Here is a 12,240-nt window from a genome sequence, read left to right on the forward strand (position 1 = left end):
GGTGCGCGGACCGTGGAGAGAGGCCGCGACTACCTTGTGCGCTATTAAATGCCCGATAGTCCTTCATTGTGGTACCGATTCCTATAAACTTTACCTATTTTATCTAGTTCAACATCATTCCATTCATCTTCCAGCTATTTAAATACATCAATGAATATCTTGTGCTTTTATTGCAAATAAAAAGCAACTCTCAACTCGATAAAAATGATGAAAAAGTGCCTCAAGCTCCAAACACTCAAGTTCACAGCCAAGGCAATCACTATCAAGAATTCATCAAATTTAACAAGCTAGAGACAGTTTGGATGATTTATTACTTGTAATTGATACTAAATATTTGTATGCTTTTAATAATTACCCGAAATAATTGATTAAATATGTTTATTTAAAAATATGAGCTCTTTAACTAACAACTCTAGTGCATCTTTAAGCAGTAGCAAATGGTGAATATGTTCGCGTTTGAATTATATTATTATGAGTGGGAAATAAAATTTTTTGCAAAAATCATTTCTCTCGTACCGAGAACAGTTTATTTATTATATATCTAAATATTTTTTCAGAATCATTTCATGGCTTTTCATCAGCTAGAAAGACCTTTTCTATGGAATTCGCGGATTTTTAAGCGTTATTCAACCCACTCTGCCGGCATTGTCAACATCTGTTTATTTATTTTTTTTTACATTATATAAAAAAAAATAAATACAAATAAACAAAATAGAATTTCGTTAAAAATATAAACTGATATTTTAAATGAATAAAAAACCTCGTAGTAAAACAATTCCTATAATTAAAGTTTTTTATAAATTTTCTTCAAGACTATCTATTGTTTAAGAGTAAAATGATTTAATTTATTGTTTCAACAAATAAAAATTTTGTAATTATCTTATAGAATAATTTCTAAAACCAAATGGTTCGTCAGTAAATAAAATTTTCTTGTTTTCGAGTATTTTTTAAATCTCAACTAATGTTAGACCACTTTTTATTCCCATGTGTATCAAAAAATTAAATTATCAAACTATAGAAGAATAATAAACAGAGAAAACTTATTTAACAAAAAATTAGTCGTGCGAAAATAAATAAAATCATTTGAAATAATTGAAAGCTGTGTTAGCACAAAGGAAATTGCTTAGCTGTAATTATTTTTGATTTCATGATAAATACGATGAATTTAAAGTTAGTAGTTATGGAAAAAAAAGAAATTTTATGCATCAGATTGAAAAATATTACAAAATTATTCCAGCTCCATTGTTTTTTTTTTTTAAGTTAACATTGAAGCTAGATCATCAATCTACATGGAGAATGCATCTGACAAATAAATGTGGGGATAAAGTGTAGATTGTAGAGAGTGATTGCAAGTTTATAATAGGTGGGTATTGCAATCCTTTCTAATTCAAAGCACTGCTGCCACCATTCGCTGTAATTCTAAAGATTATGAAGCATATCGACTGTAGTACCCGCGAATCACTTTATTCATATTTGACTTGTGAACTGTTCACACGAATAAATGTGTCAAACAATAAATTAATACATTTTAAGACTGACAATTGATGTAAAAAAATTATCCATCAATAAAAATTAAATATTAATAATTCATTCATATTTGTATGCAGATAAAATTTTGTGCAGTTGTTTTTTCTGATGCTGTTGATCTGTTTTTAATTACAGTGATCAACTATGGGTGCTATTCAATCCAAAACTCCAAAAAATTGTTCTGGATCTTCATCTTTTGGTGCTGCTCCTTCGTAAGTTTTTAATTTATTCTTGACATTATTAATTTAACAATCAACATCAGTGCACAATCAAATCTAAACAATATGGATAGAAAACTATTATTTTTACAAAACTACCTTCACACATGCCTGTTATATATGCTTTCACATTTAGTCAATTAATAAAAATTATCTATTTATTGTGAAATTATTTCATACATATAGATTGTTCACGAATTTGTTAAGATTTTTAATAAAAAACATTACGTAGAACTAGAAAAATTTTTTACTAGTTATCAGGTGATTTAAGTGTCACAAAGTATTTTTGAAACATTATGTTATACTGATATTAAGAAATTGTTTAAAAATGTGTTAATGTTCAGTACAAAGGTTTTATTAAACACACATCATCACTGTTATTCCAAAAAGTCGTATATTGAAAAACATTGTTTCAGGAAACATAAAAAAAATTTTTTTATGTACTATAATTAAAGTCCAAAATTGTCATATATAATATTTATTATAATATAGCATTGTAAAACATGAAAGAACTAAAAAATTATTTTGTTCTAAATTTTTACAATTGCAAAACTTATTCTCAGTCAGTTTGAATGATTTGCAATTTTTCTAACCCCAAAAAAAATATTTTTTTAAATATTTAATTATAAACTGTTTCTTTAAAAATCTATGCAATTATAATTGATAAAAAATATTCCTGTATGGATATTTAAATATATTCGTAAGTGTAAAAATTAATTAGATGTACTATGTAATTTAAATATGTACACATAAAAAAAAAAGCAGCACGACTTTTTGGCATGACAGCGACAAAATACGTTTTATTTAAAAAACAAAGAACTAAACATAAAATGTTATACCAAGTACACCGGTTTATTTTTTACAAGCAACAAGATATTTATGTTATTATGTGAATACAACTGTAATTGAACGCGTGGTGATATACCGGTAAGTCAGCTGTTTATCAGCTGTTCTGAACTTTCATTTTCACGTTGTAAAATTCAAACCTCAAAATAAGAAAAAAGGGTAATTTATTGATTTTGCCTATAATCTTAATAATTTTAAAAGTTTTTCTATCACATTGAAAACATCAACGCATGAGCAGATAAAAACAATAACAATGAAAACGAAAAGCATTGACTACGTCCATTGTATCAATGATAAATGCTGAATCAGACCAGTTGAACTTCGTTCATTGAGGGAGACATTATTCACTGATATTTTTAATTTGTTTCCTCTCCTTTATAGACAACAGTATATTAATTAGCCATTTCAAGATATTGTAAACATATTCAGAATCATGTTCTTTGATAAAACACTATCATTTAGTATTAAAACCCAGTGTCTTCCGTTATTTAAATCTAAAATAAATGCTTGGACGAGTACTTTTGCACGTAACCTTGACTTTTCGATGTTGGAACGTAATCAGATATTTCAAGCTAGGTATTTAAACAATCATTATTTTTTTTCAATCATCTGATACCCTTTTTAGTTCTAAAATGATTTTCTTCAACAATATTTGCAGTGTTTGTGCTGCTTGATTGTTTATGTTATCATTCTTCATTATGATTTCATCAATACATAGTTAATTAATTATTTTTCATCTTTTGTTTCTTTCTTGCTAATGAAATATTTAATGGCTAGGGATAAAATGTTTATTCATTGTTTTTGCTTATCGTGATTATTGCTAATATACCAACCAGTCATGGATACCTTTTATGTGTGGTTGAGAATAATTATCTTCCATTATATAATTAAATATTTTTTTGGTAACAAAGTCTGTGGTTTCAAATAACAATCAAAATGACACAGCTATAATAAAATCGTGTCTTTATCTTGAGGAAAATAATTTCAAGCAGATAATATCAAAAAATTAATTTTTTAACAAATATTGCATGATTATTCTTAAAAATATTTTTAATAATAAAATGATAGATAAATAAATGAATAAAAATAATAAGAATTTAATGTGCAAGACTCGTTGATATTAGAAAAAAAATTCGGGCTATAACTTACAGGTTTTATTGCATCAGAAAATTCCAAATATTTTCCATCATCATTCTTTCTCCAATAATATATAAAATGACTTCAAATTACGTTGAATCGTAGGTACGTCACGCATGCGCTCCACAATAGTTTAAATACACATACAAGTTCAGTACGTCATGTACATATAGGTATACAATATCATTATATTAGTTTACCGTCAAACGATTCATTCTCCCCACCATTCCTTCTTAAACGAACAGCACGTCGAGCAATTTGACGAACAGGAGTTTCGGTGAGTCGTTGAGACTTCACTTCCAAGTGTTCATTTATTGCGTTTGGCTCTTTCAGGGTCCGAAATATAAGCAACTGTGAGAAAAATTCCAAACGAGATCCTCAACAACTTGAAAACATAGTTCAACCTTCAAATAATACAATGTCAAGTTTCGAAAGAGATCAGCTAGGACAACGAGGACCTGGTGATGGCATTTCAGTCAATAATGTTCGAGGTTTAGATCATCTTCGAAATCCTCAATTAAATAAAGTGAGTAATGTTTTCAATATTTTCTATTTCATTTACTCATCGATATGTCAACAATTATAACTCAGACGTGTAAATTATTTGGGGAGATGCAACAAGTGATTTTACGATATAGCTTAATAAACTTAATTGCATTTGGAATAAATTAAATTATTTTTTTTTTATGTATTATCAATAATTTTTCTGAAATTTGTTGACATGTTTCAAGTTATCATTATCGTAATACATTTGAAAATTGCTGTGTAATGTAAAAAATGCATATAATAAGTGAGGTCATGAGCATTCGAAGTGAGTTTGTATTTTCTCATTTAAAATTTAATTTATAGACAAAGTGAAAAGTATTAAACCAGACAAATTGTATTTACAATACATTGCTCATGATTTTTTTATTATTAAGCTCAGTGTAACCTTGACAGAAATATATTTCTATGTTGCGTCATGTAGAAAAAAAGTTGCAATCGATTTAATAATTAAATTATTGTAAAAATTTTATGAATGAAGATTGATCTATAGATTAGATATAGATAAGATTAATAAATCAGTCATAAAATCTACAGGAATCATGATGATGGTACTAATTTTTTTTCATATTCTTTCAGCTATTAAAGTATCACCATTCCATTTGATAATTCTGATATAAATTCATAATTAATATTTTAATCAATAAAAAACAGAAAAATATTAACGATTAAATTATTAATAATAATTTTGTGGTTATTAAACCACATATGGAAAGCATATTTAATCATCGGGATATCCTGTATTCTGGCTAAATTCACACAAAAGTTCATACAACTCATTGTAATTTATTCATTTTTTCACATAAAATTTATTTAGTTAATTTACGTAAACGGATAATGACATTAAAAAATGTATATTACATTATCTTTGAACAATCAATGAAAATTTCTTGATATTCATTGATTAACCTTATCAGTCAAAGATCAAAAGAAAGACAACAGCTTGAATAAAAAATAATGAAATTGCATACATTTAGGATGTCTGCTGAATTTGTTTAAATAACCCATTATGCAATAATATTTGTATTCGTGTGCATTTAATTATGATTATTAATATTTAAATAATTCATTTATTTATAGAAACACAAAGTGTAGCACTGTACTGAGTCAAGTGTTGAGACTATCGATCGCTTGAATTTTCTCTCTCATAAAGTTTAAGTACATAGAGTAACACTAAGGCAACGGTATCCACGGACGCTTATAAATGCATTGTACGAGGTTTAGGGGGAGTTTTACATCAGGGTTGTTAAGATTCCATGAAGCACAGTTCAAAGAGTTGTATGGATAGTGAACATGGAGAAAGATTGGTGGACTCTAGTGTCCAAAGAGCATTTGTGGATTGGTATACCTGAGGCTCTTTTTTCTATCGATGGAAGGGTATTTTTCTTATCTTGATTCACAAATACTTTTCGAATATTTTCTTTGCTTCCTTTTAAAGTAATATAAAAATTTCTAACTCAGTCTTCTGGCACAAACTACAGGCTATAAACTTGAAGCATTGATTATCCAATGTTCAATAAAAATCATTTCTTATCATGATAAACTTGTTTTTCAATTTTTTACTTTTAATAGCAAAATTAAATTTTATTAGATTCTTAGGAAAAACAATTTTTTAATTGAATTGGTAATATAAATTAGAATGAATAAAAAATTGATCCAATCCTTTATGCAAATAATTTTTTGGATTATTTTATAGCACATATGAGAATTTATTTTATACTTATATATTTTATGTCAAGATAAGATATAAAACTGTGGTTTTTCATGAAGGGAGTTAAAAAGAAAGTTTATAGCTGGTAGATGAATAAAATGAACGTAAATAATCTGTTAATTTCTTGTAATTTCTTTAAACATTTCCGACTATTTAAATTTCATTTCTGCTATTTAAATAATATATTGAGGTCGTTTACACCGGATCTGAGTGAAGGGTCTTAATCGATTAAATGTAGTACCAACTACCACTTTGACTATATTTACTGATCTGACTCTCCAGTGGAAAAGTACCAAATTTTTTTAAGACTTCTACTGTATTCTATTCTTTTTTTATTTCTGTTTGTTGAATAAACCAATCTTGTAGGAAGATAAAAAAACATTTATTGATGATGTCAAGCTTCAATAATCCAAAGTTCATGTTAAATTAAAATTTTTAAATTACCTAATAATGAAAAAAAAATGTCATTAACTTTTTTTTACATTTCGAGATCATTGCATAGCAAATTATCATTTATTACAGAGATTAAGCTAAGTGAAAGTGAAGGCTCTGAAGCGTAAAAACAATTACATAGACTTTTCGAATGATTTCAATCTTTATAATGTAACTAACAATATTTTACTAATTATAATTAAAGAAAAAAAAGAGTCAATCTCAAAAAGATCAGTAAAACTATTTCACTTTCTCTAAATAATCATTTTTTTTTTGCTAACGATAAATACTATTATATGGTGTGCTTAGATTTAACACTTGAGTGAGAACACATGATTAAATTACTTTTTGTCATCTCTAATGAATGCACAAGGTCGCACTGGTATATGACATGATAAAAAAGATTTCTAACCCAATGATTTCACTATTAATTACTCGAGCTTATCTCTTTCACACCATATTCCACAAATTTTTGTGTAATTAATTTATTCAAATAAATATGTTTTAATTGTTTCTATAAAAGAACTTAAAAAATTATTTCTTTTCTTGAGACTCATTGAACAAAGAAAAAATCTTTTGTTTATCATTTTTTTACATAAATTAGATTATTTAAACCTTGAACTGATTTAAAAAACAAGGATGTACCTTTCAAAAAGGCCTGAGGTTATTAATGCAAGTTATCAATCAAAATCAGCAATAATTGTGTTTTTCGAATGCATATAAGATAAAAGATTTTTTTTATTTGCTATTAAAGATAATATATTTATAAATTAAATGCTAAAAGATACAAATAAAGTTGTATAATATGTCTATATTCACATATTAAAAAGCAAGTTGGAACGAGGTCATTTAAATGGTCTATGTCTAAGTTGTAATCAGTGTCAGGGGAATAATTTTTAAAAACATTCATTTTTAATGAGTTGGAACAGTACTGTCATTTGAAAATGATAAAATAATGTTGGTTTTAATGATTTTATTTTTGTAGTGATTTTTAATTTTAATATATTATTAATTTTTTTTATAAGTCATAACTTTTAATTAGTCAATGGAAGATTTTTAGCGTATCATGTTTTCACTTTATTTTTTTTTTTCTAGGGAATGGCTTTCAGTATTGAAGAGAGACAGATACTGGGAATTCATGGGCTTCTTCCAGCAGCGGTAAAAACTCAGGAGGAGCAGTTGGAACTGTGCCGGCTAAATTTGGACAGATACACAGATGACCTCACCAAGTACATCTACCTCACGAGCTTACTCGTTTGTACCCTTCTTTCCTCTTGATCCTCACTCTTGACTTACGACTGAGTGATTTAGCCACACCCTTTACTTAATAACGTCCTTATTGAGTGCAAAATGTTAATAAAACAGGATAGGAATGAGAGACTCTTCTATCGGTTGCTTGGTGAGAACGTGGAGAAGATGATGCCGTTGGTCTATACTCCAACAGTTGGTCTGGCTTGTCAAAAGTTTGGTTTCATCTACCGGAGACCAAGAGGTCTTTTTATCAGCATCCACGATAAAGGTCACGTTTACGATGTCATTAAAAATTGGCCAGAACATGATGTTCGAGCGGTTGTTGTAACTGATGGCGAAAGAATCTTGGGACTTGGAGATCTCGGTGCTAATGGGATGGGTATTCCTATTGGAAAACTATCTTTATATACAGCACTTGCGGGTATTAAACCTCATCAATGTCTTCCAATAACTCTCGATGTTGGAACTAACACCCAGTCGCTGCTCGATGATCCTCTATACATCGGCCACAGACATAAAAGAGTTACTGGTGCTGAATATGATGAGTTTATAGATGAATTTATGAACGCTATTGTTAGAAGATACGGTCAAAATACTTTAATTCAATTTGAAGATTTCGGAAACAAAAATGCTTTTAGACTGTTGCAGAAGTATAGAGATCATTACTGTACTTTTAATGATGACATTCAAGGTACTGCTTCTGTAGCAGTTGCTGGTTTATTAGCATCCTTGAGAATTACAAAGACTCGATTGTCAGATAATACAATAGTATTTCAAGGTGCTGGAGAGGTAATTAAAATAAAAGTTTCATAAATACCTGTAATTCTTAATTACAATATTTTATTTTTAATTTTTATTTTCTCATTTTAATAGGCTGCTCTCGGAATTGCTGGCCTTTGTGTGATGGCAATGATGAAAGAAGGAACTTCCGAAAAAGATGCTATAAATAAAATTTGGATGGTAGATTCTAAAGGTTTAATAGTGAAAAATCGTCCATCTGGAGGAATTACAGAGCATAAAGAGCCATTCGCAAGAGACCATGCACCCATTGATACTCTTGTTGAAGTTGTAAAAACTGTAAAACCTACTGTTTTAATTGGTGCTGCTGCTATTGGTGGTGCTTTTACGAAAGAAATTCTTGAAGCAATGGGACAGTTTAATGAAAGGCCAGTTATCTTTGCCCTTAGTAATCCAACTAGCAAAGCTGAGTGTACTGCTGAGGAAGCTTATACTGCAACAGATGTACGTGAATGATTAATTATTATTTAAATCAAATAAGTATCATCAACTTCATTCTTTAATAATCTATTCTTTTATTACTTAGGGACGATGTATATTCGCAAGTGGTTCACCTTTTGATCCAGTAACTTATAAAGGAAAAACATATCATCCAGGACAAGGAAATAATAGTTACATATTCCCAGGAATTGCTTTAGGTGCTATATGTGCTGGAATGCGTGTAATTCCTGAAGAGACTTTCTTAGTAGCTGCAAATGCACTTGCTGATATTGTTACAAAAGAGGATTTAGATTCTGGAAATCTTTATCCTCCACTTAATGACATTCGAAAGTGTTCACTTGAAATTTCAGTTAAAGTCATGAACTACGCATTTAAACAAGGTAAATTAATTATTCTATCTATTCAATTTATATTTTTTCTGATTGATTATTATTTATTTTTATTATTAACAATTCGAAATAATTTTAGGACTAGCAACGGTTTATCCAGAACCAACAAATTATGAAGAATTTATTAAAGACCAATTATACGATACAAACTATAAATCTGCATTACCTGTTACGTATTCATGGCCTAAACTTTAAAATTAATATCGCAGGATGCAAAATAGTGGCAAGAGTAATTACGAATAAAGATTTTAATACAAATTATATGAAATTGTGTGATTTTATAAATTGAAATCAAATCAGCATGTGAAAATTTAACAAATATTTTAAAAACATCGAAATTAAAAGTAAATCAAAGTGATAATTTTGTGTAATATCTTAATTCATCTGAATGTATATGTAAATGATAAAATTAAACTTTCACAAAAACACGTGTGGAGTTTTTAAAAATTCTATTACCTTATCAAGAAATGATTAACACAAAATTCTGATTAGAGTAGATAAAAATTCACACTTTTATAAAAAATTTATTAAAAGCTGCGAGCTATGAACAAATAAGTATTAACTTTTATACAAAACATTTATATCATTATAAACAGCAAAAAATTAATTATCGTAATTTATATTTATATAATTATATTTAAAATAAAATATATTTAAGCACTTCTCTTATTGACCATCACTCACTGTGTTCAGCTGCTCGACGTAGCAAAACATAAATTTTTTCTTTTATCCAGTCTTTATTGTAGGGTGCATAAGTATTCGTTGATTTTTGGTAAACTAAACACGATAAGTCCGTTAATTGATCAATGAAATCGAATAATTGACTAATGTCATAAGTTATTGTAGGAGTGTTTGGATTTCTTCTTTTCAAGTGTTCTTCATATATTTTTCGTACACCTAGAGATATAAAGAATCAGATATGAATATTGTATAATACAATCTTTAATAAAAAGCTTATTTTTTATAATATGTTATTAATATCTAAAAATATAATCAAATAAAAAATTATAAAAATATATAAATACCTTCTAGACATTCATTTACACTTTCATAGTCTGAATATGTTCGTGTTTCTGGTCTGTTTCCTGGTTGTACTAATAATATTGTATGTGACTAAAAAGTTAATGTAGAAAATATAATTAATACAAAGAATAAAGATTAAAAATTTTCTCGATCTTTCGATTACTGATTTTTTGAAAAACACTTACCATTTTTTTCTACAAAACTTTTTTCAAAATTTCTTGTGATATATCTTTTATCTTATAAGTTACTGTACTCAGTATTTTTATGTAAATTTTGATTGAATATTGTCTAACCATTAAAAATTTGATTAAATATTGTCACGTATGAAAAATTTACATTTAGTTTACAGTAATTATCACAATATTATGAGGATCAACTATTGGATATTTATTTTTTCGAGAGAAATCGACAAACATAAATTTACTATAGTTTTTTTGTGATCAAAAAAATATAGATGGCGTCATAACTTAACTCATTTTGCCGCGAAAATACGAAAATGAACTGCAGTACTGCGAAATAAACCACCAGTTATTTTGTATACTTAATGTCAGCTATTGATTTTTAGATAATTAGCAATTTTGAAAAATTAAATTCTCTGCAGTTGATATATAATTAGGCTTCATATTTATATTTTTATAAAAAATTTATTAAAAGTAAGCTGTGGGTTATGAACAGATAAGTATTAATTTTTATACAGCAATGTGTAGATTATTATCATTATTATTGTTATTAATTATAAACAGCAAAAAATTAATTATGATATTTTGTATTTGAATAATTATACTTAAAATAAAATATATTTAAGCACTTTTTACATTAATCATCACTCACTCTGTTCAGCTGCTCGACGCAGTAAAACATATATTTTTTCTTTTATCCAGTCTTTATTGTAGGGTGCATAAGTATTCGTTGATTTTTGGTAAACTAGACATGATAAGTCTGTTAATTGATCAATAAAATCAAACAATTGACTGATGTCGTATCTGATCTTAGGAGTATTTGGATTTCTTCTTTTCAAGTGTTCTTCATATATTTTACATACACCTGGAACAATAAATATATTTATGATATGTTATTAATAGATAAAAATATTATGAAAAAATTTTGAATAGCATGTATATACCTTCTAGACATTCGTTTACACTTTCATAGTCTGAATATGTTCGTGTTTCTGGTCTGTTTCCTGGTTGTACTAACAATATTGTATGAGACTATGAAATAAATATGAAGATTACCATCAATAAAAACAATAAACATTGAAGAATTTTGTATATCTTTTGATTGTAAATATAAATCCTACCATCTTTACTGCCAAAAATTTTTCAAAACCTTTTTCGAAAAAGATATATTCTATGAGTTAATGATTTTTTTTACCGTTGTCGCTTTTTTTTTATAATAGTTACTATTTAATCATTGAGAGATTAATCAAACTACACCGTGTATTAAACACTTTAATAAAATAGTTGTAATGTTATGAAAATTATAACTTGTAAATTGAGTATTTATTTTTAGTATGGAGCAATCCCGACACAAAATTACTATAGTTCCGTTCTTCAGCGACTATCCCGACATCTATAATTCTTAATAAAATGAATTCAAATATGTACAAATAATAATAATAATTATATTTTGCATACAAATAATAAAAAAAAATGACATTAAAAATAAATCAATAAAGTCAAAAATACTAACGATTAATACTTACATAACAACAAAATATGTTTGTCTGAAAATGAAGTTACGTGAAAAATTGTCATGCATTTTTTGCTCTTTAACTATCATTAGGATCATTGTATATTAGTAAAAGTAAAGAAAAACGTAACACTTTAATTAAAAAACCTTGACACTGTATTTAATACTTTATCTTAATTTAATAGAAGAACATTAGAAACAATTACAACTTTAAGTAAGATACACTCGATGT

General features: G+C 27.3%; 3 protein-coding genes across 6 annotated transcripts; 1 reads left to right on the top strand and 2 right to left on the bottom strand.

Moving 5' to 3' along the window:
• The first annotated feature begins 1,401 nt into the window (after window positions 1–1,401).
• Window positions 1,402–9,554, top strand: LOC118069293 (NADP-dependent malic enzyme-like). 4 transcript variants are annotated; one of them, XM_035087293.1, is made up of 8 exons: window positions 1,403–1,546; window positions 1,663–1,739; window positions 4,062–4,254; window positions 7,510–7,668; window positions 7,780–8,454; window positions 8,539–8,907; window positions 8,990–9,284; window positions 9,373–9,554. In XM_035087293.1, the coding sequence occupies exons 2-8, from the start codon at window positions 1,672–1,674 to the stop codon at window positions 9,486–9,488; spliced, it is 1,875 nt and encodes a 624-aa protein (XP_034943184.1). In that variant the 5' UTR covers window positions 1,403–1,546; window positions 1,663–1,671; the 3' UTR covers window positions 9,489–9,554. The 4 variants fall into 4 exon arrangements, with proteins under 4 accessions (XP_034943183.1, XP_034943184.1, XP_034943181.1 ...); XM_035087294.1 differs by lacking the exons at window positions 1,403–1,546; window positions 1,663–1,739 and adding exons at window positions 3,062–3,167; window positions 3,834–4,005; XM_035087292.1 differs by having other exon boundaries at window positions 1,402–1,739.
• A 144-nt stretch (window positions 9,555–9,698) lies between these two features.
• LOC118069296 (enhancer of rudimentary homolog) lies at window positions 9,699–10,853 on the bottom strand. Its single transcript, XM_035087297.1, has 3 exons — window positions 10,502–10,853; window positions 10,319–10,406; window positions 9,699–10,190 (listed from the first exon to the last, which is right to left on the bottom strand). The coding sequence occupies exons 1-3, from the start codon at window positions 10,502–10,504 to the stop codon at window positions 9,970–9,972; spliced, it is 312 nt and encodes a 103-aa protein (XP_034943188.1). The 5' UTR covers window positions 10,505–10,853; the 3' UTR covers window positions 9,699–9,969.
• Window positions 10,854–10,995: 142 nt separating this feature from the next.
• On the bottom strand, window positions 10,996–11,863 carry LOC118069295 (enhancer of rudimentary homolog). The gene is made up of 3 exons (XM_035087296.1): window positions 11,617–11,863; window positions 11,440–11,527; window positions 10,996–11,360 (listed from the first exon to the last, which is right to left on the bottom strand). Exons 1-3 carry the CDS (start codon window positions 11,617–11,619, stop codon window positions 11,140–11,142), a joined length of 312 nt encoding a protein of 103 aa, XP_034943187.1. The 5' UTR covers window positions 11,620–11,863; the 3' UTR covers window positions 10,996–11,139.
• Window positions 11,864–12,240: the final 377 nt, after the last annotated feature.

This window comes from Chelonus insularis, unplaced genomic scaffold (assembly GCF_013357705.1).
Source record: "Chelonus insularis isolate UGA/USDA-ARS -01 unplaced genomic scaffold, ASM1335770v1 contig_406_pilon, whole genome shotgun sequence".
In the NCBI taxonomy this organism is placed as follows: Eukaryota; Metazoa; Arthropoda; class Insecta; order Hymenoptera; family Braconidae; genus Chelonus; species Chelonus insularis.